The 27,943-nt window shown below is 52.7% G+C and overlaps 2 protein-coding genes across 2 annotated transcripts in view; one reads left to right on the forward strand and one right to left on the reverse strand.

The window, feature by feature from the left end:
• CCDC42 (coiled-coil domain containing 42) overlaps positions 1-4,308 on the reverse strand; it is a gene marked incomplete at both ends in the record, with an annotated part of 45,934 nt that extends 41,626 nt beyond the window's left edge. Inside the window, 2 exons of the mRNA XM_084298352.1 lie at positions 39-188; positions 4,272-4,308. Coding sequence (XP_084154478.1) covers positions 39-188; positions 4,272-4,308 — 187 coding nt within the window. The remainder of the gene's footprint in view (positions 1-38; positions 189-4,271) is intronic.
• Positions 4,309-13,918: 9,610 nt separating this feature from the next.
• Positions 13,919-27,943, forward strand: part of MYH10 (myosin heavy chain 10) — a 103,354-nt gene continuing 89,329 nt past the window's right edge. Inside the window, exons 1-2 of the mRNA XM_084298444.1 lie at positions 13,919-13,949; positions 16,368-16,745. Of these exons, the coding sequence (XP_084154570.1) occupies positions 16,401-16,745 (345 nt within the window). The 5' untranslated portion in view covers positions 13,919-13,949; positions 16,368-16,400. The remainder of the gene's footprint in view (positions 13,950-16,367; positions 16,746-27,943) is intronic.

Raw genomic sequence — 27,943 nt, forward strand, 5'->3', positions numbered from 1 at the left:
GGTGGGAGGTGGAAATATCCCCATCCAGCTGCAAATACCCTCAACCAGGGATCCTGGCTCCACCTCTGTGGCCACGTCCTGGACCAGAGAGATGGTGGAGTGAGCCGTGCTCCTTGGTCCCGTGGTGACTCGGTCTCCTGCCCTCAGCTGCAGGAGCTGGGAAAGCTCTCGAAAGCCGTCCCCCAGCCCTGCAGAGGAAATCGGCCCTGTCCAGCCACCCGGGGCTTGCTGACGGATGATTCTTGTTTCTGACTTGGCTGCCACCGCAGGACCATCTGCTGCTGTGTGGTGTCCTGGCTGGGGGCTGACCTGCTGGAGAGCAGCTCTGCAGAGAGGGACCTGGCCGTCCTGGTGGACAGCAGGCAGACCGGGAGGGAGGCAGCATGTGCCCTTGTGGCCAAGAAGGCTGAGAGGATGCTGGGCTGCATTTGGAAGAGTGTTGCCAGCAGCTCAAGGGAGGTGATCCTCCCCAGCTGCTCGGCCCTGCTGAGGCCACACGTGGAGCATTGTGCCCAGTTCTGGGCTCCCCAGTACCAGAGGGACATAGAAGTACTGGAGCGAGTTTGGAGGAGGGCTCCTAAGACAAGGAGAGGACTGGGAGGGTGACAGAGCACTACAACAGGCTGCCCAGAGAGGTTGCGGAGTCTCCTTCTCCAGAGATATTTAAAACCCACCTGGGTGCCATCCTGTGCAAGGTGCTGTAGGTGATCCTGCTTTGCAGGGGTTGGGACTGGAAGATCTTCAGAGGTCCCTTCCAACCCTGCCCATTCTGGGGTTTGGTGCCTCTGTGACCCTGCAGGCCTGGCTAGGAGGAGGCCAACGCTGTCACTGAAGCATGAGGCTTGGAGTCCTCAGCCACTCAGCCAAGAGATGGGCCAGGGTGAAGCACGGCCAGGCCGTGCTCAGGCTGAGGGGTCCCATCCTGGGAGCCGAGCACAGCAGGGGGCTCAGCTGGGAGGGGGATCCATGGCATGGGGCTGGGGATGGAGCAGCCAGGCTGGGGGAGGCTGCAGACAGATGCTGGTGGGTGGCCACCATAATGCTGAGAACCCACGGAGGCTCCAGCGCAGGGTATCCAGGACCCCTCTTGCCCGGGTGGTCTCGCTAACCACAGGCACTCAAATAATCACCAGTTCAGCGTAAAAATAAACAGGAGCATCTCGACTATCCAGGCCTTCAGGGCACACCCGATTCGTATTTTGAAGGTGGTTTCTTCAAAGGGCTTTTTGCTGGGAGAGAGGAGAGGTCCGTGGCACCACAGTATTTCCCTGCAGAGTGGATGATTGTCCCAGCGCAGGTCAGCAGGGCAAGGGGTTGTCACCACCTGCACACGGTCCTCAGCACGGAGCATCTCCTGACATGCCCGCGGTGCTCAGTCCCCGCTGTTGCCCTGGGATGACCCCAGAGGGGCCAGCAGTGCCGAGCCACAGGCTGCGGCTGGCCCAGCCCCGCTTATCCCCAGAGGCCACCTCGGAGGCGAAGTGATGGTTGGGCTGATAGGGACGTGCTGAGCGAGCAGTCAGGGTGCGGGGCAGGTGGTGCCCTGCTCTGACTCATCCCCAGCCAGGCTCACATCGATGTTCCACCAAGGCTACACAGCCAAGCTCACCGCAGTCACTGCTGGCACTGGAGAAAGGCAGGATTCAGCCCCATGATCCCGTCCCAGGGGTGAAATGCAGCCTGGATCCAGCTGTTCCCTCTGCCACTGCGTGCACCAAGCCAGAGAGGAGCCACCAGCCCCTCTCCCTCCCGGCCCAAGAATGGGGCTGGATCATGCTATAAAACACACACAAACATTTGCCTTCGAGGCTTTCTACCCTTTACCCACCCGCCCTGAAATTACCACCATGAACACAACTTTTTCCAGCAGCAGAATTGCAGCTGGAGCAAAGCAGCATCCCTCAGAGCACCCTCTGGAGCCGCGCTGCTTCACACCCACCGGCAGCACGGCCGTGGGGCCCTGTTTCTGGGGCGCAGCGGGGCTCTGCACTGTGGCACAGCGCCTTGGAGATGTTCAAGGAACTTCTTAAGTGCTGGGATGGGACGAGCTAATGGTTGGGAGTCAGGTCCAGCGGGCACCTGGGGAAAGGCAAAAAAAGAAACAAAATCATTGTCCTGCAAAGGTATTTGTGCAGGCTGCCAATGTGTGCTCCCAGCTATGGGATGAGGGGAAGGACGGCTTAGATGCATCCAGCAGCACAGCGTGTGTGTGAGACGGAGAGATTTCTCATTAAAAGCAATCTTTTCCAAGCTACTTTGCCCTGAGATATCAGGTTTAACAGATTTCATAGAAATGGAGAACTGAAATTCTTGAGGCAGCTTGGGCAGTCATAACAAATGTATATGTTACATGCACAGAACAGAATTAAGCTGGAGTTACAGGGAAGCTCAGATATCAGTAGTCTGGGGTGAATAATATTACAAGTTCATTGCTATTAACCTAAGCCCAAATACCATAAATCCAGGAAATTCGGAGCTGAGGTTAAGCGTCAGGGAATTTCAGGCATGCCAGGAATGCAGCGATCCGGCACAGAACACCTGTAGTGCTACCAGGGAGGGGAGAAATGAAGGGGGTTACATCTAACCCAGCCCAAGTGGGCGTGCGGCTCCCCAGTGTCACCACGGAGCAGCGAAAGCACCTCCAGCTATGCAGAGAAAAGTGGGGGGGCATGGTTGTGAATTAAAAAATGCATTTGCACACAGCTCCCGTGCATGATTTTGGGTGGTTTGGCCTGCCTGCACATGTTCCTCCTGCTGCACGTGCAGACTTTGGTTATTCTTAAGCAGAAGTCAGGATATTTTAAAAGAACCAGAGAGCCAGGGGACTAAAAAGAAGGAAAATTGATTTTTTGTGCCTATGAAGGGAAGGCTGGAAATGTGAGCAGCTTGGCTGAGTTTGCAGAGAGCCAAACCAAAGCACGTGGCTTCAGACCGGGTGGATCCGCGCCCTTTCCCTCCCACCTTCCAGCCAGGGATGCTGCCTGGATGCTCCTGCAGCAGGGGCACATCTGGCCACAGCAGAGCTGGCAAAGCGGGGACCAGCCCAGTAAAAACCAGTGGGAACTGGGGCCAGGCAGCTCCCTTGGGAGGCTGAGACTGGAGGCTGGTTGCGAATGGGAAATCCCAGCTCTGCTCCAGGCTCCTGCTGAGCTGCTTATTGTGGGGCACTGCCCAAATGTGCTGGGACCACGAAGTGATGCCAAAAGGGCTCGGTCAGGGCTGCAGACACAGCGCCCACCAGCAGCACACGATGTGGGGGCTTCGCTCGAGGCCACCTCTCTCTTCCAGCTGTCACTCGCTGTTTGCATCCAGTCCCTGCACCCGTGCAGCACCCCAGGAAGCCTTGGACTGTCGATTAATCCCCCGCGACAGCTCGCTGCGGGATGCAGGAGCATTAACCCCCCCGGTCCTGGCGGCAGGCGCGCAGGGGTTAAGCAGGCAGAGCCGTGCAGTGGTTAATCAGATCGGAATCTGGTTTAATTGCAGGTTGCCGTCAATCCTTGATGCCTGCTCTTACAAAGTGATGGAAAATGACAAATATTTATCCCTGCTGTGGCAGCAGCCCTTTATCTTCCCACACTGTCATCAGGCTTTTCCAGCCTGGCTTTCGGTAGGGAGCGTGTGAGCAGATACTATATAAGGGTAAAAGCTGGTTTGGGCAGCTGTCAGCGTTTGCATTTGCTGCATTCCTGGGAGGAGAGGCTGGGGGAGGAGGTGTGAGGTGAGAGGTAGCTCCTGGGCACCCAGGTGCTGCTGGAAGGGGACCCGCAGGTCCAGGGAGCAGGGCAGCAGTGGGACCCTTGGTGGGCAAAAAATGAGGGGTACATGGGACCCTGGCCAGGGGAAAGGGGTGCACCTGGTGTTAGGTGCCCCTTTGCGGCCCTTTTAGCTGCCTTCTTTGGAGAACCTGGACTGGGAGCTGTGAAAGCATCTCCTGCTGGGCAGGACCTGCCTGGCCATCACCAGATCATGGCTATTCCAAGCTTCCAGGAAAAGGGTTACTTCAAAAAAATAATAATTAATAAATAAAAAAAGGAGAAGAAAAAGAAAGGAGGATTATTTGAAATCTCTCCCTTCACCAGATGCCTTCGAGGGAGGGCATTTTTAAGTACTGGAAACAAATAAATCGGGTGCTCCTGCTAGGCTGCCCAGCAGTCCTTTGTCTGTGACGCAGCTCATCAGCCTTGTGCTGCTCGTGCATTACCTTGCTACCGTGGGCAGCGATATGATCCCAAGCGGGTTTGTCTCCCAGACATCCTGCAATCTCTCACCTCCCATCAGGCTCTGCTTTCTTTCCTCCACAGCCATCTCGGTTTTGGGTGGCCGCCAGCATTAAACGCTACCAGAAGGGCTGGCGGGCGCTCAGCCCGGACTCGCTGCAGGTCCCAGTCGGCTGGGGGTGAGGGCTGGCTTCGTGGGGACCCCAACAGAGAATTTACATTAAAAAGGGAGGAAAGAGGGGATAGAACCCTACAGAAAAATGGAATTCCTGAGAAGGATGTGTTTATTAAACCCCTCCATCAACGGCACCTCCCGTAGTGAACCGATAGCCCTGTCCCCTGCAGCATGGGCAGCCACTGTTGAAAGCAGCCCTGCTAATTGCACGGGCGTGCTGGTGGCTTGGTTATCCCACGTGTGCTCAAGCTGGGGGTAGGGGGTTCTTTATGCACCCTGAAATAGTGACTTTGCCCCCTGGGGTCACTCCATTCCCCAGCTGAATTTGGGGCATGTCCTTCAATTCCCTCAGCTCTTCTCAGCTCTTCCATCCTCTTTGGCGGCTGCACCACGCAGAGCCATCGTTTCTCCGTGAGCACTATTTAAACACAGTGCCTGTGAGAGCACACTCCCCCCGTGCTGACTTCCACGTGATTCTACCCTAAAAAATCTCTTAACTCCACCAAGCTCTCCTGGAGGCACAGCAGCACCGGTGGAGGTTGTCTGAGCAGAAAAAAATGCAAAAAAGGGGGTATTTTATTTCTCCCAGAATAAGGTTTAGTTTCCCCCCAGTGACGAGACCTGCTGGTGCTGGAATAATAACACGCATATAAAATCACAGCTAAGGAAGAATAAATAAATAAAGCGATGGAAACAAAATAAATAAAAAGAGCTACTAAAAGAGGCGAGGATTTGATCAGCCTCCTCAAACCCTAGGGTGTAAATACAGCGCCCGCGGGGACGTACCGTGTTTCCAGGCTGCATGGAGCTGGCTGGGCTCAGCAGGCTGGTGCCGTTGGGTTACGGGGACACTTCTAAGCCGGTTGCAGATGGCTGAGTGCAACCGCTGGGTGCTTGCAACCGCTGCTGTGCTGCCTGCCACGAGTTGCACCAGGGGCTGCGCCCGGTCGGCTGAACCCAGCAGGGTTCCTCCTGCAGCGAGAGCAGGCCTTCCTGCGGTGCCTTCCAGCAAAGTCAAACAAGACCAAGGTTAACATTCAGGATAATTAATAGCTGCGTGTTTGTTTTACAAACAACCCTTTCAGATGCTCAGACCAATCTCATGCATCTTAAACAGATGAGAAAAGGCACTAGTCCAATTAAATATAGAATCATCGCATCATTTGCAAATCACCTTTATCTTCTTCCTGAGGCTCTATAAAGGATTGCCACCGTGGTGCTTGGCCTCTCTCTGCACTGGTGAGCTGGGAGCAATTTCTGAGGAATGCCCACCAGCCCCTGGTTTCTCTGTGCCCCGACAAAAGCTGCACCCACACCGAGGTGGGAAATGGGAATGCTGCCTGCAGGGGAGCAGGACGATGACCATGGGAGTGGGCAGTGATCACTGGAATGAAGAGATGATGATGGGAATGGGGCAATGATCACAGGAATAAGGAGATGATCATGGCAATAGGAAGAGGACTGGGGAAATAGGGACATGATCAAGGGAACAAGGTGATGCTCCTGGGAAGGAAACGGGAAGATGAGCAGGGGAACAAGGCGATTCTCCTGGCAATGGAGTGATGACCACGTAGGAAGAGCCCTACGTTCTGTCATGCTCTGCCCTTTCACCCCTGACACCCCATGGGACCAGGCCCACAGCAGTGGTGGTTTTGTACCTCTGGGCACCATTTCTGTGGTACCCAAACCCTTCAGGCCCTTCCCTCTGCTTGTCTGCTGCCCTTCCTCTGCAGTACCACATTTTCTGAGCTCACAACAGGGCCTCTCAGAGGGCGGGCAAGCAAGGGGGGTATTTTAAAACTCAAACCAAGACTGCACACAAGCTGAGTTGCCCCTGCTGAGGTGGACAAGTGCCTTGGGTGCTCTGCTCCGGCCCTTAGCTGATGCTGAGCCCTCCCGCAGGGCATGGGGCAGGCTGGGTCTGTCCCCACTCAGCCCGGGCACATGGCTTCAGGTTGCCATCTGGGGACGCCTGCACTGCAGGGACAAGCCACACCAGTGATCACCCTGGCCTTAATGGTGCTGTGCAGACTCATTTTCCCTCTGGGGCCAGGGGAAATGCTGGTGCCCAGCAGATGCTGGAGCTGGCCTCCAGCAGGGCAATGTGCTGCACAGCCCTGCCAGGGGTAACTGCTCCTGGCCCTGCTCATCCTCACCCAGCTGAGGGATTTCGGAGCAGGGACTGGTTCTCCCGTCCTTCTGCCCAGCGCAGGGAAGGGGTTGGCACATGGCCGAATGGCTCCCAAGTCAATGACCAGCTGATAGCTGAGTATTGGCTCGCTAATTAAACCGGTAGGATTCAGTCAGTCATTAAATTGGATTGAATTAAATTGAATTAGATCGTGGCTGGGGGCTAGCATCCCAGGGTGAGCCTGGCTGCCAGGGCTGCGCTGGGAGCTCCCTGCACAGCGTATCCAACAGAGCCGGTGTGCTGGAGGCCTGAGGTTTGCTGCAGTACGGATGTGGTGGAGGATTGCCAACTGCTTCCCCTGGCAGGAACATCCCCCGGGAATAACGCATCTCCCAGCCCGTGCTCTGGGCTCAGCTGCTGGGTTTCCAGGGGAGGGGGCTTCCCCGCTGGCCCTGAGCCTCCTGCTGGGAAGCCAAAGATGAAAGAGGCACGGAGGAGGACTGTGAGGAGGAGGACTGTGAGGACCAGCTGGATTGTAAAGGCCAGGTCTTTGACTATGATATGGTAAGAACAAACTGCATACGATAATGATAACGGAAGGAGAGCGCCTTTTCCCCCTTTCAGGCACCTTGTGCCTTGCAGAGTGGTGAACTGGCTGAGGAAAGATCCTTCCTGCCCGTAGGACCCAGAAGCAATGCATCAGCATGACCTGAAAGGACTACTTGCAGCAGAAGATGAAACCTCCACACACTGGGTCTGCCTCAGCCCCTGCTGGATGCAGGAGGTGAGGGTGGCTGGGATGTGCTCCCCTGGCCCTGCCCCTGTGAGGTTCTGCTGAGGGAGCTGGGCAGCATATCCTGCCCGCCCTGGGGCTCCTGTTTCACAGCAGAAGATGCGATTTGTACCCTGCAAGAAGCACTTACACATCCATGCTGGAGCACGGCTCCCTTGCCTGCAAGGGGTGAAACCCTTGAGGCCACCCAGGTATGCCTGGGGCCACGCTCCCAGCTGGGCTGTCCCCAGGCACTGCCCCAAGCCTCGAGGATGGCAAAGGCACCGCTGAGCCCAAGGGTGCTCCTGCAGCCTGACGGAGAGCAGTGGCAGGAGCTGCTGAGCAGGACAAACATCTCCTGACTGCCTGTCCCCAACACTCGCATGTATTTGGGTCCTTTCATGGACACCTGGGTGCCGGCCCAGAGGGCGAGAATAATTTATTTGAAGACAGGAGAAAGGCCAGGGTGCCAGGACGCTCATGCGAGCAGGCAGCAGCTCCGCTATAAAAGGCCCCGCGATCGCCTTCCAGACTGGTGATTCAACAAATGCAAAAGTAATATTCAAGCTGCCTGCTGTGCCAACTGCTGGCTGTCGGCGGCAATAAAAATGCCATAAATCAGCTCCAATTAAAGGCAGGAGGCTCCGGCTGAAGCCGGGAAACTCCCCGACACGCCGAAATCGCCGAGGCAAACCCTGCACGCCGTTACTTGCCGCTTGCAGTGGGCGATGGTGCAGCACTGCAGTTCTTTGGGTTTCACAGGGTTAGGAGAGTTGGAAGAGACCATGCCTGAACAGAAGGCAGGATTTGGGAATGCTTTCTGGGAATGCTTTTCCACAGTTTTCCAAGGAGATGCAAGCTTCTGGGGTCAGGTCTGGAGGAGGGGAAGTTGCTACTACCTGCCGAGAGTGCTGACGGCCCCATGGGACCTTCAGGCGAGCTCCCTGGCCCCAAGGAGCCCACCCCTCCTGGCACAGCAGGGAGGCTGCCCGAGAGCAATATTCACCTCTGAAACAGTCCCAAGGCTCTCAAGCAGCCATCAAATCTCTCCTTGGCAGGTCCATCAGATGCCATCCCCACCTTGCTTTTTGGCCGTTGGCTCCTCAGAGACGGCCCTAGAGAGTTTTTCTCCTCCGGGGTGCGTTGGGACTTCTGACATTCCCAAGAGGGTGGGTGGGAGGCCGGGTGTGGAGCTGGGACGTGCGAGGGCAGGCTTGGTTTCCAGCGTGGGTCCCATCCTGCCTGCCCTGCCCCTGCCTGAAGCCCAGGGGTGCCCATGCAGCCGAGGGCAGCCCCGTCCCGATGTCCCCACGACTCTCGGCATCTCACTGCCCCACTACGGACACGAGGTCACTGCGAGCCCTGCACAGAAAGGCCGATTTTGTCCTGACTCTGCTCCTCCATTTTCATGGAGGAGGGCTTTCACCGAGGGCACTGGATGTGCCCCAATATGAACTTTTTACTTTTTTGTGTGTGTTTGTTTCTTTCTTTGCTGATCCTTTTTGGGGGTAAAAATGAATGGTTTTAGTCACATCTTGTCTAGAAAAAAGCACTTGGAATGGAAGTTCTGGTCCCAGCAGCAGGATTTGTCCCCTTCAGAGCGGCCAAGGGCCATCTTCTACCCCCCAGCTCTGTTCCCCTGCAAGGGTTTCAGTACCGTGAATTATTTCAGGGGCAGCCCCCTGACGTCTGCCCAGCTCTTGGCCAGCCCAAACCTTGGGCCATGTGGGGAAATCACGTTCCTCGGCAGCACTGCCATATGTGACAGATCTTAAAACCACTGCTGGGTTTGCTCAGCTACAGCTGTGCATTTGTTTCATATCAGAAAATGTTCTGGCACCATGGGTGGAGGGGTAGGTGGGACAGGGGATGGACAACCAGGGGATAAATAAGATTTCCAGTGGGGGTAGCCAAGGTGGCTGCTGTACGGGTGCAAAGGCAGGAGCCCTGCCTATGGGCAATGGAGACAGTGCACGCTGCAAACAAACAAACAAATGCCACATCCAAAATATGCAGAGGGGAATCTTCCTCATCCCGTGGGAGCTGTGTGGCGTGCTCATCCTGCTGGCAGCTGAGCACCTAATCTTGCACTTGGGCTGGGTTCTGGATGAGGCAGATCTCCCCTGCTCAATGTGCCCTTCACAAGTGGATCTCTGGGAAAACACCATTTTCTTTTGGGATTTTGAAATCTACAAAGGGATGGCTGGGTTGGAGTGGTTGATCTTCTGAGGTCTGTTCCAGCTTGAAGTGCCCTATGACCCTGTGATGCCTGAGAAATTTTCCTTCTGGCCTTTCCACTATCTAGCGGCTGAATCATTCTCCCTTAAAAACAGTACAGCAAGCGAGAAGTGCTTCTGCGATGCAAACTGGTGTAAACTGGGAGGAATCGCAAGCTCCCAGCTGGCCAGCTGGGCAGGGGCAGCTCCCCAGCCCTGCAGCACGCGGCTTTCCTGGGGACAATTTCCGATCTCAGGGCGTGGTGAGCCAGGCGGGGGAGGAAAGATCTCGCAGACAAGTTCCTGCTTCGAGGGGAACGGGAGGTTCAGATTTCGGGCTGTTTTTCGCAGAGGCTTGTGAATGAGCTCTCCTTTTCCTTGAGGGAAGAGAAATGCATGCCAAACCCTGTGCGGAGGGTGGAAGGCATGGCTATGAAAATCCTGTTCTACCTTCCCAGCCTCTGCTCCTTGCCAGGGCGTTGGATGGAGGAAAAGGGAAGGAAGAAGGAAAGCAAGGAGCAGGCGAGCACAGGTCCTGGTGTGTGGCCGCGTCTCACTCCTTGCAGGGTCGCAACAGGTTGATCCAAGCCAGATCCCATCCCATGTCCTCTGCGTTGTCCCTTCCCGGCGCAGAGGCCAGCTGCCTTTCTGCAGAGCATCCCGTGTCCAACACGTCCCTCAGCACACAGCCCACGGCTGTCAGGGGCTTGCAGGGAGGGAACGCAGACCTTTCGCTCTGCTGCTCGGATCTTGACTCAGCTGCTGCAGAGGTGGCTATTTTTGCTGATCTGACATCAGGTTCACAGCAGCCTGCCCAACGATCTGTTTTGCAATCCCCCTTTGTGAGTAAGAAGCAGACTTTCCATTCCTGATTTAGCTAACTTTTTAAACTATCCAGGGCTAAAATATATGATGGGTGAGACAATGAAGCTCATATTTGGTGCTGATCCCTGTGAGGTCCGGGAGAACACCTCCTGTTTCAGAACGTTTCCTATTGACATGGGAGATAAAAAAAAGGCATGGTCCTGGAGGGCAGCATGCTTCAAGAAATAAGTCTAACCTCATGTTATTGTAATTTATGACATCTCGGAAGGCTTTGAAACTCAAGCATTAAGCATGAGGCTTAAATTTCCAATTCTTTTCAAGCTTCTGCCATAGAAATGCTTACTATAAAGTCATTTCATTGTGGAATAATTTTTCTTTTATTCCTACACTTCTCTGTGTTTTGATCCCATGCAACAAAGCAGCCGTTTTTTTTACATGAGCAATTCTGCCTTTCCCTCGTGCCTTCTTTCTGAAGGTGTCAAAGCACATTATGCATCAAAAGTGCTCTCACCTCTGAAATGGCCAAGGTGAGAACGAAGCCTCTTCCTTTGCACAGTGAGCGAGGGCAGGGGAAGGCACCGTGCTGCCTGGAGTCACAGCAAGCCAGGATTTGAATTAGAAACCAGATCCACATGAATGTGGTCCACGTGTCCCCTTGTCACTGCTAAGCACAGGCCAGGTCTGTGCATACAAAACTCCTGTATTTAAATCCTTCATTCCGGCTCGGTAATGTTCGGTACTTGAAGTTACCGAGAATGATTTGACCCAGAAAGACGCTGAAGTGTCCTGCTTAGCAGACACATGGGCTCCTGAGGGAGGCCAGAGCTGGCTCCGTAAATCTTGGAGATGCGCCCAAAACCTGCCGCAGTCAGAAAGCAGGGCAGGCAGGGAGGGCGCCGGCCTCTGCAGGAAGCAGAGACGTCAAATAGTCCAGGGACGAGGGTTGTTGGCTTGTGTGTGGATGCCGGTAGGGACACGGGGCCGAGCAAACAGCTGCTGCGCGTCGGTTATGTGTTTTCTCCTTGCAGAAGTTTGTTCCCCCAGCAATGTGAGCACCCATCTCCCCTAATGGAAATTAGCTTCTCGGTACATGCCAACAGCCGTAAAACCTCTACATTAAAAGTGAGTGAAAAGCATTTTTCCCTAAATCCTCCACATTGTCTCAAAAATCTCTAGCATTCCCTTAGACTTAAGTGGTATTTGTTTACCTGCTTTGGTTCCAGCTCTGGAAACACCCTGGGCGACATGCTTGGCTTTAAGCATGTGAATGCCCTAGTAGCAACAGTATCATTAGTCTCATGTTTAAAGGTAGGGAAACAATTTTGGGATTAGGAAATAGCTGAGTTCCTATTTCAAACAAAAGGGTTTTTTTCTTTTTTTCTTTTTTTTTTTTTCTTTTCTTTTCTTTTCTGCTCTTTCCAACCTCCCAGGGAAGATAAAAATATCATCTTTCCTTCCATGGGTTAAAAACATTCAGTGGATTTGGGGAATTCCTTCCTAACACTGGTCTGGATAAAAATAATTGTGTGATAAAAATAATAACTTAATGCTATAACCCTGACATGCTCCATGTGGCATCTATGGGATCCTCAAAGATTTTCCGTGGAAATCATTTTCTAAAAGAAACTAAAGTCTTCAGTGGCTTGTCACTAGAAAAGCGTTTTCTGCGTGATGCTTCTGTTTTTCCTTTACAAGATGTTGGATGCCTAAAAATGGAAGTTCTGTGACTGAAGCAGGACGTGTGGGTGCCACGTGCCCAGCACCTCCCATGCTGCGGCCCGAGCTGCCCCAAAGGCGGTGGGGACCGGCACCCACCACCGCCGCAAAATGTGCTGCCGTGTGAGCGGGCGGCTCTCCCGCGGGGAGCAAAGCACCCGTTGGGATGCTCCATCACAAAGAGGGGCTGGCCGTGTTCGGTGAACACCGGCCGAGCATCTCGTGGAGGCCTGCTGGCCGAGCAGGGGGTGGCGGCAGGTCCTGTGGGGTGCCCTGTGCCAAAGGCCTGTGTGGGAGCGATGGGTGTCTGCACGGCGCTGGGCTGTGGCCGCACGGGGCAGCTCGCCACGCAGCTCCGCCGTGCCGGCCTCGGGAGTGGCAAGGCGAGAAACAGCCGGGGAGTAACCAGTTCAGCCTTTCGGCTTTCATCTACCTGCGTTTGCGAGTCAACACCCTTATTTTTCTGTGAAACAGGATGTACGAGACCTCCCACTGCAATGGTAATTAAGAGGGAGACTTTCATATAAATCCAGGTGCCAGGAGTTGCGCAGGAGCTGATTTGTGTGCTGAGACGAGCAGAGATGACCGAAAGATTTCCCGTTCTGTGCCAAGAGCCTGGCTCCCCACGGCTCCTCGCGGCTCCCCTCACTGCCTCCCTTTCTGCCCCAGACACCCAGTCGCACCCATCGGCACGTGCTGCTCCGGGACGGTTCCACAGCCCCGGTTCCTGCCCAGGGCAGACGCCCTGCCTGCCCTCCCCGCTTGCTGCCCTGGCCAGGGCGATGTGCCACAGATCCCCACACACAGAGCTCAGCTCCTGGGCCGCTGGCGAGCGCGTTGGGTCTGCGCGGGGCAGCGTGGCTGCAGCTGGGCCGATGGAGCCCTGTGGCGCTGGGAGCAGAGCCCCTGCCCTGTGCCTGGTCCGGGGCACCTCGCGCAGCCCCACGCCGTGCACAGAGCCGAGGCTCTGAGCTCTTGGCCTCGAGTCGCACGGCCCAGCCCAGAGCCCGCAGCGGTCACCGAAGGCTCTGGGCGCCCACGGCCTCGGTGCCGTCCCAGGGGCACTGCCACCGCCTTTTGTTTCCTGACACAGTTTTCAGCTCGCCCGCTTCGCCCAGAGTAGAGCTCAGGGATATGGTTTAGTGGGGACTGTTAGCGTTAGGTCAGAGGTTGGACTCGATGGTCTTGAGGTCTCTTCCAACCTAGAAATTCTGTGATTCTGGGATTCTGTGATGAGGGCAAAAAAAAACCCGGGACCGGGCTTAGGGAGGCGGGGGCAGGGCCGGGGGATTCTGCACAGGGGAGCGGCGGGACCACGAGGGCTGGGAAGGGCCCCGGGACCTGAAAGTGCCGGAGGGGAGGTGCGGGGTGCGGGGTGCGGGGCCCCCTGCGGGGCGGCGGGGCCGTGCGGGGCCCTCCTGAGGGGGAGGCGCGCGCCCGCCCCGCGCTGCGGCACCGCGCCCCCCCCCCCCCCCCCTCCCGCTCCGCTGCAGCGTCGGGAGCGCGCCGCGCCCCCCGCCGGGCGTGCTGCAGCGCGGGGCGGGGCGCCGCCCTGACAGACGCGGCGTTCGCCCAGTGAGAGGCGAGCCTCCGGCCGAGCGGCCAATCAGCAGCGGGGAGGCGGTGCGAAGCGGGGGGGGCGGGGCTCGGAGGGTAAGCGTGTGGAGGTTGCTATGGCCGTAACCGCGGAGCGGCCGCGCGGCGAGCCAATGGGAGGCGGCGCCGCGCCGGACGGACGGGCGCGGCGCCCAATGGGAGCGCGGCGGCGGCGGGGGGCGGTGGCGGCGGCGGCGGGCGGGGGGCGGCGGGCTCGGTGTGGCGCTAAAGGCGCGCGGCGGGCGGGGGCGGGGCGGCGCGGGGCTGAGCGGCGGCGGCGGCGGGAGGCGCTGCTCAGGTGAGGGCTCGGCGGCGGCCGGGGGGGGCTCGGAGCGGCCCCCGGGCTCCGCAGAGGGGACCCCGAGCTCCCGAGGCGGCCCCGGGGAGCGGGGCTGAGGCGGCGGCGGCGGCGGGGCCGCCACACAAAGCCCCCGTTGTGCGGGCCGCGCCCCGCTGCGGGCAGGGGAAGGGGCGGGCGGCGGTGGCCATTTTCTGCCGCCCGCAGCCCCCGGACGCGCTCCGCGATCGTGGCCGACGGGGCCGGGCCCTGCACCGGAGGGGGGTGGGGGTGGGGGGGCGCTGCGGGACCCGCCGCTTTGTTCCGCTGAGCCCGGCGGGTTCCCGGTTATTTATTTATTTATTTATTCATTTTTTGTGTCTTTTTCTCCTTCTCCGGGGAATGCCGGGTGCCTGCGCGATGAATGCGCGCGGCTGCGGCGGGGCGCTATTGTGAGGGGCACGGCCCGGGGAGGGGGTGGGGGGGGCGTTAAACAGGGGGGGAGGGGGAAAATGAGGGGGGGGGGGGCTGCAATTAAACACTGCGGGAATGATGAGGGGGCTGCGATTAAAGCACGGGGGGAAAACGATTGGGGGGGGGGCTGTGTGCCATTGAAAAACGAGGAGGGAAAATGCGGGGGGGGGGGGGGGGGCGGCTCTGCAATTAAAACCCGAGGGGTAATTGATTGCCGGGGGGGGCTGTGCTGTCCGAGCCCCGGGGAGGTGCCCGATGCAGCACAGAGCTGCTGTGGGGCCAGGCCGTGCCCCCAGCCCCGCCGCTCGGGCTGTCACCCGCCTGTCCCCGCCAGGTCCCGCTCAGCGCCCTGCAGGAGGACGGGGCCGGGCTGGGAACAAAGGCGTCCCCAGAGAGGTGTCCCCAGCAAGGGGAGCAGCCCCAGGAAGGGGAGCAGCGCTGCTTGGTCTGCACTGGACCCCCAGTGGTAATCCAGCACAGGGGAGGCGAGCGGGTTTGTGAGCTGGGGTAGGAGGCTCACATGTAATAGCGGTGGGCTTCTCGTGGCTTTCCTTGACTGATTTCTAGCTGCTCCTGGCCAAGAAGCCCATTTATTGCTTATGGGGTCCCTTTAGCGTTTTCCTTTTTCTCGCCGAGGCTCCTCTGAAATACTTTAAATGTTGAGTCATCACCTCTTGATTTGAATTAAGCAGTCTGTAGTAAACGGTCTGCTCCTCAAACCTCTGGAGGATTCAATGACTTCATACTTACTTTACATTAAAGTTGGACAACGTAACAATCCTCCTTGCCATAGATGGAGACACAACTATTGTATTTAATTACACGTTCTTCTGAGGGCGGGCATGTTGCAAAACTTCCAACAGTGCACATACCGTAGCATGAAAGATGACAAACGCGGTTTGCGAAATCTCCCTTGCTTTTGAAGCTAACCTCTAGGTTACCTGCTGGAAGAGGTTACCATTTGCTAATGGGACATTCTCCAGCAGAAAGGATCTAGTATGTGAATAAGCAAGATTTTAATGACCTGGGCAGAAGGTGTCTGGCTCGACCTTGTTGCTCTCGGGGTGGTTACAGATAAAACTGCCGAGTCTGGAAGTCCTGGATGTGCCGGGGTTATTAAGGAAGGATGCAGTTGCCTCTTCCTGATAGGTGCAGATTGGTAAAATGAGTGCACGCGAGCCCTTGTCAGCAGCTTTTCATTCACCTTCAAATTACCCGTGAAGCTGCTGGAAAATCTAACTTTGGTAGTCCTTGTGCCTTGCCTCAAGGTAAACCTGAGAGCTAGAGATGTTGTTTGGAACACGGCAATGTCAGTGTTCACAACTGCCAACAGAAGCAGGCTGTGAAAGTACAAAGTCTTATGTCTTTAGGATGAAAATGAGCAAGGCTTAGCTAGCTGGGAGGCTTGTGGAACCCCCAGGTGTCTATGAAGTGCTCATCTGTAGCTGGAAGTTGGCTTTTACAAAGTAAACGTTCTGTTATCTCACGTGCTGTAGATCACTGTGATTAGCTGTGTGCTGAACACTCCAATGTTCACTGTTTAGTGGAATTTGTGCTGACTGGTTAGCTTATGTTAAAATTGATACTCTTCTTTCTTTAAGCACCGAAGGCAAGTGTGTATTTTTCTTTTTTATGGTTCCCACTTCAATTGCAACGTACACCAGCTAGGAAGAGATGGCTGGGTTCAGTTTAAACTGTTTTTCCTGCAGTGGATCTTTGGGTTAAATATGGAAGACCACTTTCAATGTATACAGCAGTTTGATTGTTCAGAAGGCCCCTGTGTATGCAGGGGCTTCCAGGTGCACGGCACCTTCTTCATACCATGGAAGACCTCCACAGTGTGTGGTCATCCGAGGGGAGATGCAGGTGTTGGTGACGGAGCGTCTAATTGAGGGCAAAGCTCCATTCCTCAGTAGGAGCCTGGTGTGTAACGTGCTTCTTGCTTTTCTCCTTTCCAATTTGCAGGGTAACTGGTAGCGGACACCTTCACTTCCCACAATGGCACAGAGATCGGGACAGGAAGATCCGGAGAGATACCTCTTTGTGGACAGGGCTGTAATTTACAACCCTGCCACCCAGGCTGATTGGACTGCTAAAAAGTTGGTGTGGATTCCTTCGGAGCGCCACGGTTTTGAGGCAGCCAGCATCAAGGAGGAAAAGGGGGATGAAGTGTTGGTTGAACTGGCAGAGAACGGAAAGAAAGCACTAGTGAATAAAGATGATATTCAGAAGATGAATCCCCCCAAGTTCTCTAAAGTGGAAGACATGGCAGAATTAACCTGTTTAAATGAAGCCTCTGTATTGCATAATTTAAAGGATCGGTATTACTCTGGGCTCATCTATGTAAGTACTAATTACTAGATTCATTACGGTTGCTAATTCAGCTAAACCTTATCTGATTCCCATTCCTTTACTTACTTGAAATGGAGGAAGTGGGTCTTGGCTCTGATTTTGATAACGTAAATACTTTGTGTCCTTCGCATTTAGATTAGTCCAGGGTCTTTTTCTGTGCTGTGTACAGGTCAGGAACTCTGTTGTCATAAAACAAATAATAAAAATTTCTCCTATGGAAATAATTCTGCAAGCATCTTTCAAAAATAGAATGCTAAATGGCAACTCTGGGTGCTTAGCTCATGCCGCTCGTTAGAGTGCTTGCCTCAGACATGCTTAACTGATACAGTGAATAGTATCAAATGGCTTGTTTGAACTGAGGGCAGATTACAAAACCTAACTTTGCTGAATTACTGCCGTTTAATTGCTCATATGAATAAGCATGTATCTTGTTTTAACTTGCTGTGCATTAAAAATGCTAATAAGAGGCTATGCTATTACTTAAAAGTTGAAGTTGGAAAGTGCTAGGAATGCAAAATGTCTCTTTGGAATCTAATATCAACTTAGTGGGCCAGGAAAGAATGTGTTCAAGTGCTTAAAATAAACCAATAAGATAAAGCTTTATTTTTCAGTGGTTTTGAAGCGCTCGTTGGAACATCTGGTTTATTGCTATCGTTCTATCGAGTCAGAAATCACAAAGCCATTGATGCTGCTTTTGACCCCGTTCCTTCCTTGAACAATGTTGAATGAGTGTCTGTGGCACACAGCTAAGAGTAGCTCCTTGTCTCTTGGCAAACCACTTGCATAGTGACTTGTTGAGTCAGAGTATCACTGAGAGCTTCAAGTAGACTTTCTATCTTAAAAGAAGCTGCAACATCTGCTTAAATACTTGGCTCATTTTAATAAACACTTGTTCTAAAGCTTAAATCCATCTTATTTAGTTCCTCTAGTTAGTTGGCTTGTTTCCCCTTTCTGTCCAGGTTTTAGTCGGGTATGTCTTCTGCTTGACTCTTGGTAATATCTGGATGTAATAAAAAATCATACGCGACTTCAAAATATTATTCGTACCTGTGCTTCTGTGTTAGTTTCCTATGTGGGCTTCTGTTTTTTACTATTTCAAGGTCTTCCACCGAGAACCTTACAGTACAGCTCAGCAAAAAATACTTCTGGAAACCGCCCTGCAAGCTTATAAGTAAACTAAATGGCTAATTAGTGAGGACTGGATTGAAAATTAGAAGTAAACAAGTTGATAGTTCAAGTCGTGAGTGTACATGTGAATCACAGCGCTGGCTATGAAATGCTGGTTACGATACTTGTATCAGTGTAATGAGAGTTAAAACCTGCAGACTTTAAATGCCAAAGCAAGCTTTAATCTAAGGACTCTGCATAGGAAGCGTAGCCACAGATACTTCTGGAGGATGGTGCTGAGCACCGGTCGCTCTTCTGTATACACAGGTGTTACACTGCTGGGACACTTTGGACCACTGACAAGTTAAAACACTCTCTGTCTTGGCGGGAGGCTGGCTTATCGTACATGTGGAGTTCCAGTGATACCATACAGGTGGCTCACCGCTGTGTCCCCCCACTCCGCTTCCCAAAAAGGTGCTCTGTGTTTTCACGCTCTCAGTGCTGAGGCAGGCTCTAAAACTTGGTTCCCTGGCACCGAGCAGCTGCTGTCACATAGGAGGATTACTGCATCAGTGTGTTACTCATGACCTCCCCGCCCCCAGGCTGGAAGAAGTTGGTTGGGATCAAGAAGCTAATGGATTTGTTGGCCTTAACTGGAGGTCTGAGTTCCAGCGGTGTTGCTGGAGGATGCCGCTATTAGCAAGAATAGTTACAGCTTGTTTGCAGTTAAACCCCCGCTTACTTTGGGGGTGTGTGTGCAGGGGAAATCAGTTGTGAGCACTGTTGGAGTAGAAGCTGAATATTGGCAAAGATCGATAGGCCAGAGAGAAATCTCATCGGCAGTTGGAGCTGATGAGAGTGCTAGCAGGGTTCTGGTTCTTATCTCCATCAGAGATCCCTCAACTCCTTCAGCCTTGAACTGTTGCTGCTGCCTGCGTAACCCCCTGATGTAGGCTCGGTATGGAGAGCCAGAGCTAACGGGGCCAGTGAAGTGCACTATGGCCAGCCCTCCATGGCGAGGGGCAGCTGAAGGCATGTTTGTGTTTCCAGATAACTAATAACCAAACTGGGATCTTTCATTTTGGTGCTGACCGTGAACAGTTAAGGTATAGAAACCACATCAGATTCACCATCTCCTAATTGTTCATAGGCAGCTCACAGTGTTGCCTTTCTAGGAAGCAGAAGGTGTTGACTGAAGTAGACACACGTTTCCTTTCAGTCCCTAGAAAGGAAACAGGAGCTGGGGAATTTGGCCAGCTGTCTAGTCATCTGTCTGCAACCTACCTTGTCAAGATGAGACTGCTGGAGGACCAGGAGGACTGACTAAAGCTGGCTCACGCCAGTCGGCATGACCTGACCGGTGGTGCCCATCTCATTGGCAAGAGTTCCATGTGACATCTAACAAGGGGCGGTGAGGAGCTCTGGCACTTCTGATAGCTGCCACGTGCCGTGACCATGGCCTCTGAGTTGTGTTCGTGGTGTGCTGGGGGAGATGGATACAAATGGAGAACGGGAAGGCCAGTGGCTTGCCAAAGGTTGTACACGCTTGGTTCTTTATTTCTTTCTCATCTCCTCATGACAGCACAGAGGATGAAAGGAAGCAGGACTTGTACAGCAACTGCTGGGCAGAAAGGTTGGAGTATCAATGTTGGTGATTGCAGTTCTGCTTAGGAGATGAAATAACGTCATTTCTTGCTCCATTTTTAACATCACCTACTCAGTTTCTTGCTGTAAGGTTTATTTTCAGCATAGCTGAAGAATCTTAAAGCACCTTTCCTAGAGAAGGTGTACTATTTCGGCAAATTATTCTGAAGTATGCTATATATCATCACCCCGAGGAGGGGCGGATCTGTCCTTACAGCCCCTTGTGCTTGGACTTTTTCCTTCTCAACCCGCTGATGACTCAGCACAATGCTGCCCAGTCTCCCAAATGATCTGTGCTCATGTTTAAGAGGTTTGGTCGTTGTGAAGTGCGAGTGTTGGTTCTGTGGAGGTACAGCCTCCAGCACACTTCTTCATTCCTGCTGCCTTTGGTGGCAGTTTTCACTCTGGTTATTGTAGGTGATTTTTTCCAGACTTTGTGCTAGGGATATCAGCATTTCTTATGGCAAGGATGTATCACTTGATCACCGATATTCTTCGGTGTGTAATTAGTAATATTCTTAAGAACAGTCAGAATCTGGAGGTATTCGTTTTAAGGTGCCCAGGAGGACTACTGAAAGGCTGGGGGTTATTCTGAACGTTTGGCATGAGTATGGCTTTGCTCAGGCTAGTCTTGTGGTCATTTTTCAATATCCTCATGCCTGATGAGCTGAGGTCTAGATGCATTTCTGGGGATGTTGCTGTAAGAAAGGGGGGGTCAAGTTCTGGTTCACTCACTCAAGCTGCAGACCTTGGTGACCATCTTTATTTTTACGAGACCTGGGTGTAAGATGCCCCTGTGAAGGCTTCCAGGTGTCAGCCCTAGATTGTAGTTTGTGGTGAAGCTGCATCAGGTAGACAGGGTCTTTAAATCAGACCACAAAATGGAGGCACCCCCTGGATTTTAAGGGTCCATCAGCCACGAATGCTGTGCCGTTCTCCAGACCACCTGCCTTAATGCTCTGTGGCAAGCTGCGAGGTTGCTTGCTGTGTCACTGCATCATGAGGTTCCCTGGGGGCCAGCTTCCAAACTCACAGCCCAACCCTGTGTGTGAACGTGGGAGGTGGGTGCTGTAGGAGATGGGTGCTGAGCTGTGGGCTGCCACGAATGGCTCGGGTGGTGTGGTGTCACTTGGCTGTTTTGGGGCGGGGGGGTGAAGTCTGGCTGAAGCAGTGGCTTTGGGAGCTGTAGCTGTCGTCTCCAGCTGAATCCCTGGGGAGAAGGGAGGCGTTAGAAATGGGCCTCTCGTTTTGGTGGGAAGGGATGGGGCTGGCAGGGGAGGTCACCAAGAAGGAAGGGTTTTGTCAGAAAGCAAAGTGCTGGGGAGGGACGCTGCACTTCATGGTACGGAAGGGCAGAAACTTTGCTGCTTTGATGGAGAGCTACAAATGAGGTCTGAAGGCTGCAAAGGAGCCCCTGGTGTAGGAGGAAGCATTTTCTCCATCTTGTTTCTCTGAGCATTTTGCTATCAGCAACATCACGGTCTATTCAGGAAGGTTATACATAGACGTGTCAGTTATGTTCAAAATTAGGTTTCTATGTGAAGTTTGCTACCCAAGTTGACTCACAGGGCTGGTCTGGAGGAAAGAACTGAGGGAATATATTTACTGTTTTCTTCTCTCTGCACTTGGAAGAGAAAGAAGTTGGTTTGATGGCTACTTACTGTGCGATTCAATCATTTGTTTTCACTTCAGAGCAATTTTTTTTCTAAGCTCTGGATTGCAGTACACTTCTAGGGATACTACACTGCTCCTAGGACTCTGAACAGAGGGCAAGAGTGTTCCTGGTCACTAAATGTCTCGGTGCTTTGTTAGGCAGTGTTCTGGATGCAACTTACTTAGTATCTTGAATTAAGTCACTTCAGCTTTTCAGATGGTCAAAATGCAGCTGGCTGCCAGGATCAGGAATGCAAATACCTTATTTCTGCTGAATGGAAGGTGAGCTGTTCTCAATGTTGCAGGTGCTGGCAGTGGTTGAAAAGAAAGAGCTAATGACTTACTATTTCTAAGATGGGGGCAGGAGGTAGGTGAAACTAAAACTCTGCTTTTGTATCAGTACTTCCATTTTGATGGAAAATGGAAGGGTTTTCCTTGCCTTCTTAAGCATATTTCAAGTGTTCGTGTGTTGATAAATACCGTGTGAATGGAAAAAGAGCCCCATGCCCACCTTGTGAACGAGCATTTTGTTAAAGCAAAATGGATTTCTTTCTAAATACACCTGCAAACACTAATAGCATGGATCCTGCGTGGGCTTGGCACAGCTTCCTGCCTTTCCAGGAGAGGAGAAAGCTGAGGGGAATGTCTGAGCACATGACTGCATTTTAATGGTCTTGATGGATAAATGCCGTCTAATATCTGAAAAGCTCCTGGAAAGGTGGGTAATTGTCTACCCGGGGCTCTGTAAAAGTTCCAGAGTTTGATTTTTGTGGTCTGATTGAAGGAAGATGCAACAGGACCAAAAGTCTCTTGCTTGTGCAGTCAGAGGTTCGTGTTCCTGTCCCCACTAAGGTGGGATGAAGGCATTGCTCACTTAAACACGGAGTCTATAAAGCCTAAAAGATGCTGAGTTCGTTACAAATCTATTCCAAAACGTGTTGCTCCCTGGGTTCCATCCTAGTCCCAGCTCTCCTGGGTGAGGAGGTCCTTGCCCACAGTTGTCTCTGGGGCTTTGGGATTCCCCCGTAAGTCACTGCTGAACCACTGAACAGCTTCCTGACCTTGCTCAGACAAAAGGATTAAAATGAACTTAATAAAAGTCCTCCAACACTTGACTCCTCTTCAACCTGTGTCAGTGTCTGTCTCACCTCTTGCCCTGGTGTCCCTGGGGGATGTTCCCTGGCTGCTGGCAGTAAGGGAGCCTGTGACCGAGATGCAGAGAGCCCAGACCTGGCCCTGGGAAGGCTCGGTGGGGACGTGTGGCTGAGGCTGCCTGCGCTGCAGGTGAGGTTGAGTTGGAGACGAGCGGTTTTGCTGCTGTTTGAAGAACAAAAGGCTGGGGAAGCAGTGTTGGGGAAAGGGTTAGATCCAACTCTGAAATCTTCCACACTTGAACTATGGATTTTTACCACCCACCCCTCAGTTTTATTTTAGCAAAGACTCTTCCAAAAGGGTTGGAAAATGTTTGTGTGGCTCTGAGAGCCTGGAGAGCTTTACAGGGAGAGCAGTAATTAGCAGCATGTGCCCACTGGTTTATTCCTACCAGCAAAGAAGAAAATGTGCTTGCTGCTGTGCAGTTGCAAATACTTCAGCAGATATTTTTGATAATTACAACTATTATTTCTGTAATTGGTCTCTAGCCATGTGCTACTTCAATTTTTTTTGCTGTACTTTCTATTTTATTGAGGCAGAAGGGGGGACGAGTGAGAATTACAGTGCAGCCCCCAGTTCCAGGGCCTGCTGTGGGTGGAAGGTCTCATCAGACCGTGCTTGAGGAGCAGTCTGTAACTGGTTTCTTCTCTTACGCTCCTATTCCTGTGAGGCCAGAGCATAACCTAGAACAATCTGTGTTGTTATATAAGCTTCTAATTGCTTTAATTTTTGTGCTGGTCCAGCTGGGAGTGCTTCACATTACCACATGTTGCAGACTGGTAGTAACAGAGCCTGCAAGAATCTGGGTTTGTAACTGGCTTCAGCTTCTCCTCAACACAAACCAGTTGCTGGCTCTGGTACCTCATATAATGCAGCAGAAACACCAGGGTTCAAATTCTGAGTGCTACTTAGACTTCAGACCTTGTTTTTAGGTTAATTCTGACTTTTGGAACATGATCAAGTTGAAAGAGTTCAGTGTAGCTTTCCCTTTGCTAGAAAAATCTAAGGGATTTCTAGGGGATACGTTCATATTCCTTTTTGCCCCCAGGCAAGAAGAGGTACAAAGAAGTGCATGTTCTTGTCAGATATTCTCTGCTTCTATTAAAAATGGTGGCTTAGCAGCCTGAAAGGGTGCAACAATTTGGTTCCTGGTCTCCTGTTTAAGCGCCCAGCTGAAGGAGCACGCGGTGCTGAGGACACCCCGTCAGGCCACGGGTCTGCATCAGCACACCCGGGTAGCCTGTGCCAAACTTCTGCGGGGCAGTCGGGCTCCAGAAGGCCGTACAGAAGCCTTGTGAAGGGATATTAATACCCCTCTGGCCCGGGTGCAGCCCGGGATCATGTTTGCCCTCGTAGTGGTGGTGTGGCTGAAGCAGCCACGGTCGCACAATGTCAGCCTCGGGGAGGGGGAGCTGCCTGAGCGGGAGCACAGCCCGCACTGCTGCCTTAAACCTTGTTCTGTCTTTGAACAAATCACGTGAAGCCTGTAAATGTGACAGCACAGGACAGAATGCCCTGGCTGCAGGGCTAGCTGTAGGGAACAGCTGTAGAGAAGTCTCCTCTGCAGTTTGGGCTGCACTTCTGCTTTACTGGCTTGTGTACAGGCTGTGCTCCGTCCCTTTCTCATCCCCTGAAGCACGGGACTTGCAGTTCAGCTGCCCTCAGTAGCAGCCTGTGGCTGTTGCTCCCCATCTAGCCCCAGCCTTTGTCACAGCTGAGGCTCCCCCTGCCCTCAGCACCCCCTCACCCCTGCTGGCATCCCTGACCCTACTCGTTGGGTGCCCACAGGGCTGGCTTATGTTTTTTTAGCCATATGGGCCTGTTTGTACAGAGATGGCTGGGGTAGTTCTGGGGTTCCAGGTTGCTGACAGTGCTGGGGAGCACAGCCTTGGGGTGGTGGTGGGGCTGTGGGGCTGGGACAACCATGTGGCCTCCCCAGCCCTGTGGGGAGGAGCATGGGATCTGTCTGAGCTGCTGTGCATGGTGGAGGTGTTCTTCCCCGGGCTGCAGCCTTTGGCTTTCCTCCCCCGTGAGGCTGAAGAGCTGCCTCCCCTTCTGTGCAGCTTGAATTCAGGCTGGAGAGCTGTATCATTGGGGTGGGGGGCGGTACGTGAGAAAACTGCCAGGTTTGGAGGGTTTAGTAGGGCTTGGAGTGTGACAGGCACCTCCGTAACCTTAGGAGGGGTGACTGGGCAAGAATGATATGGCAGTGTGACTTCCCAGTCTGGAGAATGGGTTGTACAGCCTGTACATGGGGTGCAGTTCTTTTCTAGGTAAGAAACTGGAGGTTCACAGGTCCATACTGCAGTTAACTAACCGTAGGAGATGCCTAGATGCTTATTTCACCTTGGTTATGTATGTAGCCATAGAGTAACTCGCGTTTCCTGTATTTGAAGAACTGCAGGTAAATGCTTAGCTGAATTGATGCTTACAAATCAAAAAAATGACCCGCATCTTGCTGATGTGCTCTGAAATGACTCTTCAAAGAGGCTTTTTGATGTTGCAGCAGAAGCTGCCACCTGAACAGTTGCAATAGCGTCCTCCTTGGTGCAAGAACTGCGGCCCACACGAGTGCATCTCCTCCTCGGGCTGCTTGCTGCTAGCAGCGTGCTGTCATTTTCAAACAGGCCTCTGCAAGGAAGCTGAACTCCGCGGTCTGGGATAGCTTACCAAGATCTAAATTACTAAATGATATACTACTGGATAAAAGCTTGTAAGCATCTGGAAATATTCAAATGCCACAATTAGTGTCCTGAAGGAGAGTTTGTATAACAAAGCTCTGTCAGAGCACTGCTTCACTATTTGTCTCTGGAGCCTTGCCTGGAGCGCGCGCATTCCAACGTGCCGAGCTGCTGCTGGTTGCTGTTTGCATCCTGTCCCTCTGCAAAGCAGAAGTGCCTTTCAAACTGTTAGCATGGTTGCAGCTGATTGCCTGATCCTGAGCCGAAGAAGGATCAGCACACAGACCTATCCCATCTGCTGAAACCTCCCATCTGGTTCTTTGTCCAGACTGGCTGCTCTTCACTGCTTGATTCTTGCTGCAGCTCAGGTTCCTGGTGATCCAGGCAGAGTCCAGGTACTGTGGGGCAGGGAGGAGGCTCAGGGCATCGCTACCCCACCTGTGTGTTAGAGCTTTGGGCACCTGTAAGCAGCTGCCTGGTGGAATTCAGTAAGCAGGGTGTTTTTTCAGTGGCTGATCACTGAGAACCTTTTCAAGGTGTGTTAACCAATCTCAACTTTCTCATGCCTTCAGCTTGCATGTGGGAAGCCCATACCTTTTCTTTTTGTGTTTTCAGACTTACTGCCTTATAATAATGCCCTGTGAAACTTGCAGTTACAAAATAGCTGTATAAAATACTTGGTGTCATTTGTCTCCCTCCCAGTGAAATTTGACTCAATAAAAGCAACGCCCTCCCTACTCCCACTGTGCTTCTATTGCCTAGCAAACCAAGAAAGCTGTGTTGCCTTTTGGAATAGGTGACAGGAAATTTGGGACTCTTGTGGGAGATCTTGGTTCCATCTTTCCTTGAATGAATGAAGACTTGATAGTATAGTGATGTTTTGACAAAAGTGTGACTCTAAATTCTGCAGGGAAATGGCTGGAGAGCAAACCAAGTGACAAATATGCAGGAAATCAGGATGCTGGAGTTAAAGGTGCTGCGTGTGAAAGAGCTCTGTCATGGTAAAGACTTCAGTGGTCAGTGGTAAAAGCCTGTTCTAGGGGCCTCAAATAAATGAACCTCAGAATTGATGAAACTCGCAAGTGGTTCATTTGCTTATTGCCATCGCTCCAGGTTCACTGATCCATCCAGTTTCTGCACCGGGACATAGTCTAGAAAGGCTGCTGGGTTAGGTATCGTTGACAGAGCTCTGAAGAGTGGTTGAGCTTGCTTTTATAAACCACGTTCCGTATGTACGTGAACAATGGTAACGCTCCTTGCGATGGAGAAACTTGTTTCTCCATCCAGAAGCTAAAGCAAGCTGGGAGAGGAGCCGTCAGGTGGGTGTTCCTTCCCTAGCACTTCTTCTTTCAAACACTCTTAACATTTTTGTTCTTTTTTTTTACAAGGTCACTTTGTTCACATCTGGGGCAGGGCAGTGATACTGGAAAACTTCCTTATGAATATAAAAGGACCAAAGCAACTAATCTTGCTTCAGATGACTTTGGAGAGAACAGAGGTGTGACTCTGGGAGCCCTGGTGGCGCAGTGAGTGCGGATCCCACAGCCTAACCATCAGTTACTGCCCGAGGGCCGGCAGCCTCGGTAGGATGTAGCCTGCCGGGGTAAACTGCCAGCCTGTGATGCTGCCTGGGGAAAAAGAGTAGGGCTCAGGAGTGCTGCTGGGTGAAAGGGTCTGGAGTCCTCCTGGAGGAGGGAGGGCCCCTGGCTCATGTGAATTCATGCTGCTGTGGTGGCCAGAGGATGTGCTGGGACAGAACTGGGAGCTGGCTCTGGCTGGATGAATTCTTGCTCATGAGCAGGCCTCGTCTGGAGGCAGCAGGAAGCGAGCCTCTGTCATCAGGCGAGGCTGTAGTGGAGAAGCAGGGCATAGCTGGAGCTGGTGATCGCTGGGTGGCTTGATGAATGCGTGCCTCTTCTAGCTATCCTTATTTGAAGGCTAGAATGAAAATCAGGTTTGTGATTTTTTGATGTCTTCAAGCCACTGGTGCTGCTTGTGGCTGAATGTGGGTGACCTCCTCTGAGCCCAGCAGGGAGGATGGCTGCTGGGAACAGGCTCCGTATCGATCAGTTCCCAACTCAGCTGTACCAGGCTATTGAAACAGCCGTGCTGCCTTCCTCTGCCCTTGTGATATCACCAGTAGCCACGAATGAGACTGGTCGGGAAGCTCGTTCCATTACTGACCAATCCATTCTTGACACTTGCTCTCCATAAAGAGAAAGTGCCAGCTCCGTGAGTTACTGCAAGAGCACCGGGGCTGGCAGGAGGGGCGGCTGTAGGATTGTGTACTTGGGAGGGAGGCCAGGGAGGAACTGCCCTCCCCAGCAGGCCCACGCTTACCTTGAGTTAATGACTGATAAGTTGTTCTTTGTGCTTGGGTCAGTTGAACTGATAACATCTGTTCCCTTTCTCTTGAGAAATAAATGTTATTACCAAAGATGTCTGGCTGGGTAAGGTGCTGCAGTGCTTATCGTCCAGCAGATCTGACCAAAGCAGAGAGATTCCTTTCCAGTACGGGCATTTGACGTAAGATCAAATTCTTTTTCTTTATTGATAGCTCCTGACTCAACTCAGATCACCTGCTGTCTCTTTCCAGGATCCCTTTATGTGCAGAATGAACAGGTTCCTTTTCTTCCAGATAAAATCAAACACATACATTATAAAAATAAATTGGGAATTTAAAATTCTTTGTTCATACAAATGTACCAGAAAGAAAAATTCACAAATCAACAAATGTAGGAAGAATCTTGAGTTACTGCTCCGTGCTGTGTAGGCCCCCAGCAGCTGGTAATGCTGCCTGGCTGTCTCTGTTCCTCCCTCCTCTGAGACTGCAAGGCAGGAGAAAGTCTTTGTGGCCCCCAGAAGGATGCTCACTGCTTCTGTCAAAAGAAAGCTGCTCTCTTGCTAACATTCCTCCAGTAGTAAAGGTGTGAATGGTATTAATGGCTAAAG

This window comes from Netta rufina, assembly GCF_964035555.1.
Source record: "Netta rufina genome assembly, chromosome: 19".
NCBI lineage: Eukaryota > Metazoa > Chordata > Aves > Anseriformes > Anatidae > Netta > Netta rufina.